Source organism: Sclerotinia sclerotiorum, genomic scaffold, assembly GCF_000146945.2.
Source record: "Sclerotinia sclerotiorum 1980 UF-70 scaffold_31 genomic scaffold, whole genome shotgun sequence".
Lineage (NCBI taxonomy): Eukaryota > Fungi > Ascomycota > Leotiomycetes > Helotiales > Sclerotiniaceae > Sclerotinia > Sclerotinia sclerotiorum.
In genome coordinates, this window is record NW_001820805.1 from 156,462 (window position 1) to 162,237 (window position 5,776).

The 5,776-nt window shown below is 38.3% G+C and overlaps 1 protein-coding gene across 1 annotated transcript; it reads left to right on the top strand.

The window, feature by feature from the left end:
* Window positions 1–2,542: 2,542 nt before the first annotated feature.
* Window positions 2,543–2,922, top strand: SS1G_14274 (predicted protein; the record flags this gene model as incomplete). The annotated part of the gene is made up of 2 exons (XM_001584769.1): window positions 2,543–2,681; window positions 2,900–2,922. The coding sequence occupies 2 exons, from the start codon at window positions 2,543–2,545 to the stop codon at window positions 2,920–2,922; spliced, it is 162 nt and encodes a 53-aa protein (XP_001584819.1).
* Between the last annotated feature and the right edge of the window lie 2,854 nt (window positions 2,923–5,776).

The window sequence follows — 5,776 nt, forward strand, 5'->3', positions numbered from 1 at the left end:
GGAAACATACCAATAAGGCAGATGGAACCGTCAATCTCTTTTTTGGAAGCGCCGGGATTTCGCTTACCACGGGTTCAGCGATGTGACTGGTGATTTAAGAAACATCAATGCCGTACGTACCGATATAAGAATCCCTACGTATCCCTTCGAAACTTACAGCTCACAAGTATCAAAGTATCGTGAGATTTTCCCCGCCCATCATCATTTCCATTTTCGGCATGTTAAGACGTTTGGGAGGATCAGATCAACATTGGAAAAAGAAGGGTATGTGTTATGTATGAAACTGGCATGCGATGCCATGCCGAGGGTTGGTGGCCTCTCGGAAGTGCTCCCATATCCTTCCAATCCAAGTTTTATCTCCAAATTCTCATCAGATCGAATCTTCAAAGCGTTCAAAGTTGGAACGTGAAGAGAGAGAGAGAGTACAGTCAATGTATCTATCTATGTACCGTACATATACCTATAAACTTTGTACAACGTTCAAGCACCCAAGCCATCCAAAGGATTTCCCAAAATGAAAAGAGCATGACAATTTGATTCAGGTTTTTTCGCTGTCAGTTGCCAACCCCTCCTTCTTAACCCTTGTCTTTTCCAAACCTCGGAACATTTCATTATCCAAGCTCAAAATGCTCATCAAACAAAACTCTGCATGCTCCGTACCTAGGATGTTCCGTCTTTTTTTCCCTCACCATGCGGACCCCCCTGGTAATATTTCCGTGTAAAACTCTTCTCTACAAAGTAACACACAATACTAAGTGCAGAGGACCCTGAAAATGATCCTTGATTGATCCATCCCTTGTTATACTCCGTAAGGACACAGTATAGAGTAGTGATAAACCTTATACCATCAATCCTATCTCATTAATACATAATGTGATTGTATGATTGAATGATTGTATGATAGCGATGGTGATGATGGTGATGATTAGTAAATCATCGGTGGGAGTGGTTTTTACACTTCCTTGGCCTACGGCATAGAAAATTCAATACAAGGTCAAGGTTACAGAATACAGAAGACAAAATACAAAAATATCCATCAAACCCCAAGAATTACTCACGGCAATAAACAATAACCAAACCCATTGACTCACGAATGGAGATCAGTGACCAGTGATCACGGATTCACGGATTCACGGATCCACGCCATGTATGTACGAGTTTATCGCCTCCGACTCGCTCGCCACAACATCGCCGTCGTCGCTTTTTTCCCATGGGGCCACATGGTTTCAAAGCCAGCCTAAATTCTCTTTTTCGTATCGCTCGTCAGGGAAGGGAAAGACTTCAGTCGGGGACTCCAGGGACCTGCACTGCCTCGTGATTCATCAATTTTCAAATACATACGGAGTATTTTACTCCAAAGATTCAGCCGCATCGATTGATTGATAATTGATTGATTGATTGATTTGGATGGGAATATCTATTTGTGAAATCGCCTCTTTTTTTTTGTAGGGTAGGTACGGTACGGTACTGTATGATTATTTATCACAAGGGAGAATTTTCATATCCCTCCCTGCTTAGTATTGCTACCAATGAGAAATGAGAAATGAGGAATGAGGAGGCCAAATAGAAAAGGGAATAAACAAACATCACAAATACCTACCTATCGAATATTATTCGGAATACTCCGATACCCTCTCAATCGTAATGTATACAGAGTAGAGAGAGTACCTATCATATCGTATCGTATTTATCGATCTATTCATCCGTCATGATCGATCACGATTCACTTGTACATCACGATATTCCATCTTGCCTTCCCTTCCCTTCCTTCTCCTCTCCTACTTAAATACCGAAGATATACCTTCTACCTTCTACCTTCTACCTATACGTACTATACATCCTACTAATTCCCCTCAAAAACTGCAAGATTAAAAAAATAAAATGCTCAAACTTGAAACTATAAATTATTACCCCGTCGGTATGAGCACGGGGTATATGGATATGTACGGAGTATAGTATGGATCATCACAGACACACGACCTGGAAGTTAGGAGAAATCACATGTCTGTCTGTCTATCTATCTGTTGTTTAGGGAGCACGTAGCGGTGAGATATGGTAGGTGTGTGATTGATTGTGTGGGAGTGAGGTAGGTGGGAAAATCATTTGTTATAAATGATAGATACTTATTTTGGTGTTTATTCATTGGTGTTTATTCATTGGTGTATATCTATTGGTGTATGTGTTTATTGTTTGATAGAAGATGTAAGTAAGTAAGGTGTGTGTAACGGTAAGATAAAACTCAGCTTTATCATCTCACTACCTATCTAGTAATTACTCATATCATATCTGTGCTGTGCGTGCGTGCGTACGTGCTTGTATCTATATAAATTATTGATATATGTATGTATATACAGAGTGCATGCAAAGCGCACTACATATACTTTTAAGAATGATTATCTCTCGCAATAATATAATATCACATCACACAAGCTCCTGTTTCGTGAGTGGAAATGTGGAAAATCAATTGAGCCCATACATCGGATTCTATGCACTTTATTCCCCGGACACACACACGCACACACACACACACCGACGAGACGACATGACATGGTTAGAAGTTGATGGTCATGGGTTAAGAGTTCAGTTGATGATTTGTTATCCTTTTGTATTATTGGTGATTCGTAAGGATTCCTTCTATTCATCTACTGGTTGGTACTCCTCCGTATTTGCTTTATACTTTTGTAAGTCTTATTATTATTCTTGGGTGAGTTGATATGATAAGATTTTGAGGATTACTATCTCATCTCATCTCATCTCATCTCATCTGATCTGACTGCATTGCATTATTTTCATTACTGTACCTATTCTTCTTTCCTGTCCTATTATCTCTTACTTATCTACCCTACTTACCGAATTCAATCATGGCCTCTCAGTTACACTAACTGTATAGTCACTTCAGTAAATAAGCAGATTGGCAAATAGCGGATGACGGATGACGGGTAGCGGATGGCGAATTGTGGATGTGCATGTGGATATATTCCGTGGATAACTACTCCGTAAATATGAAAGGACTCGAGATGAAGGGGCTGAGTAACAAGTTTTCTTCTTATTTCTGCTCACACGACCTCGATTTTTCATTCCAAGTTTTTGAGGCTGAAAAGTATTTGATTATTTGTTTGTACGGAGTAGTAGTATTTACTTGATGTAGTATGTATCCTAGGTAACTAGTAGATAATTAGCTAGCTTGATAATGTACGAAAAAGGAGGATTGTGATCTGATGTCAAGTAATTGATTGCAATTATATTATTACGGTGTATGGTATTTTATTTATTTGTATTTGTGTTTGTATCCGTTAGCTACATGATTGAATAGAATATAAGATTACTTCAAGAGCAACTTACAAATGTGATTATGATGATGATTTCAATACCAATTCCAATATCAATTCCACAATCCCGTATATCCATCCATAGTACCTATCAAATACACAGACAAATCACAACACGCAAACATCTTACCTAACTACCTAGGTAGCTAACTAACTAACTAACTAACTAACGAGTACAGCACCAACATCAGCATCAGCATCACACAACCCAAATACCCATACCCAAATCCTCACATTCTCACATCACACACATCACATTCTCGCAGAAAAGGCACAAAACAGGCATCCCACGTGGAAATGACGATTGGGGCTAATTATTCACTCTTCCTCGTAGGTCATAATGTAACGTGAGAGCGTAGGTGGCGGGTGGTAGGTACGAGGCATGTATGAGGTATGAGGTATGAGGGACGGGGAGTTGGGACCCTTGATTGTTTTGTGAGGTTTGGGGATTTGGAGTTTGGCTTGATTTGATTTGGTTTGGTTTTGTTGTTGAGGATGGGATGGGAATCATGGGATGGGAATGGGATCTTCATTCATTCATTCCTTCCTTCAATTACGGAGTATCAATAGATGCATTAGATGAATCAGATTGAATCACTTATTAATAAATGAATGAATAGATGGATGGATTACATTGGATCAAAATGTCCGGGTAAGAACACAGAACACAGAATTGAGAACTTGGTACTTGGAACTGGGAGGTTTCATTGAAAATGTGATATGCTCGCTTGCCTGCTTGCTGGTTGATATGCTGATTGGCTAGTTCCTGACTTTCTGATGCAATTTTTCTATTTTCTACAGTGTAAAATGGATGGGAATTGGAATTTGGATCTTATAATTACTTTGTATTGGAGGAATATTTTGTTTAGTATCGGGAATGGGGAAATCCCCTTTTCTTGTACGTATACCGTGCTTGGAGAGGGGATTTTGAGTATCGAGGTTTAAATGCTATGTTGTGATATATTTGTGAGGTTTTTGGTACCAGGGAAGGAGATAATTGATTGGATTAGTGATTGTTAAGTTTAGATGGATATGGGGAAATATTATAAAATTTGGAGTTTAGCTGAGGCATCAGATTAGATGTTAGATATTAGATGTTAGATATTAGATATTACTTGAATATTGAAAACTAAATCAATATACTATTTATTGAATAACAAATTAACTAGAAAGTTACTACAATAGATGATGTCTTTGCAAGACCCTAAAAAGACACAAGCTCTCCATATCACCCATCCATCCTTCCAAACCTTCCACAAGCTTACCTACTTGGTATCTATCTACCTACCGATACCAAAGATATATCTTCAGCATTGACACAGAGCCTTTTCCAAAAAAAAAAAAAAAAAAAAAAAGCGGAAAATACCCCAAGGACCGTACTCTGTCTGTACCTTGAAAAGCTGAAAATATTGGTGTCGGTGTTGATGTTAGTGAAGTAGATAGGTGGTGAACGTAGGTACACCGATAGTGAGAGTAATAAAAGGTGCCTCGGCAACTTGGTTAGTGGTTGCGATTTAGGATAAGAATTGATTGTGGGATTTGGGGTTGGTGTGATTAAGAAGTGGGAATTTGGAATTGGGAAAATTGAAGGCGGTGTCGAGGTAGTTTTGGTAAGGTAAGGGGGGATTTATCAAAGGGAGGAGGATATTATATGATATAATTATACTGATTGAGGAATTTTCGATATACTCTATAAATTTCACAAACTCAGTATATACAGAAAATATTAATTCATTTATTTTTTCATTTGTTTATTATTTTATTCTTTCTTTTTATATTTCTTCAAAATTAATATCTCACAGAAAGCCAAAGTCAAATCATCCAAGAACCAAAACCCCTAGAAACCTAGAGCCTAAAGCCCAAAACCTAAAACCTGAATCTGATGTTTTGAAACCAATATCCATACACTAACCATACTATATAAGTACATAGTAGAGTATCGAAATTCAATTTCAACCCAATCCAATCTAATTCAAATATCCATCAATAATGGAAAAACAAATATCAAACATGGGAATTGGGAAAGCCAAATCTCCAAGACAGAAACTCATTCATACCCGTCGGGAGGTAGGTAGAGGAGGTACCTACGTACTCTATCTATATTCACAAGGCGAATGAATCGAATCGGTAAATCGGTATATCATGCTTACTTTTAATTGAATCTTCGCTTCCCTTCTCTCATCCCCGTGAACGAAAGGAAGAGAAATGAATAAATAAAAGGAAAATGAAACTCCGCCCTCCCTTTTGGGAGCGAGCTGTGGAACCTTGGTGAAGATTACATGGGCCAATCGGTTCGGGGTATTTAATTTCAATGTTACTTTACTTTACTTTTATCTACTTGTTGTACTTTACTATTTTACTTTACTTTACTATACTATACTTTTACTAGGGAGGGGAAATGGGTTGGTATGGTATGGATGATGTGGGATGGGATAGGATGACTAGGG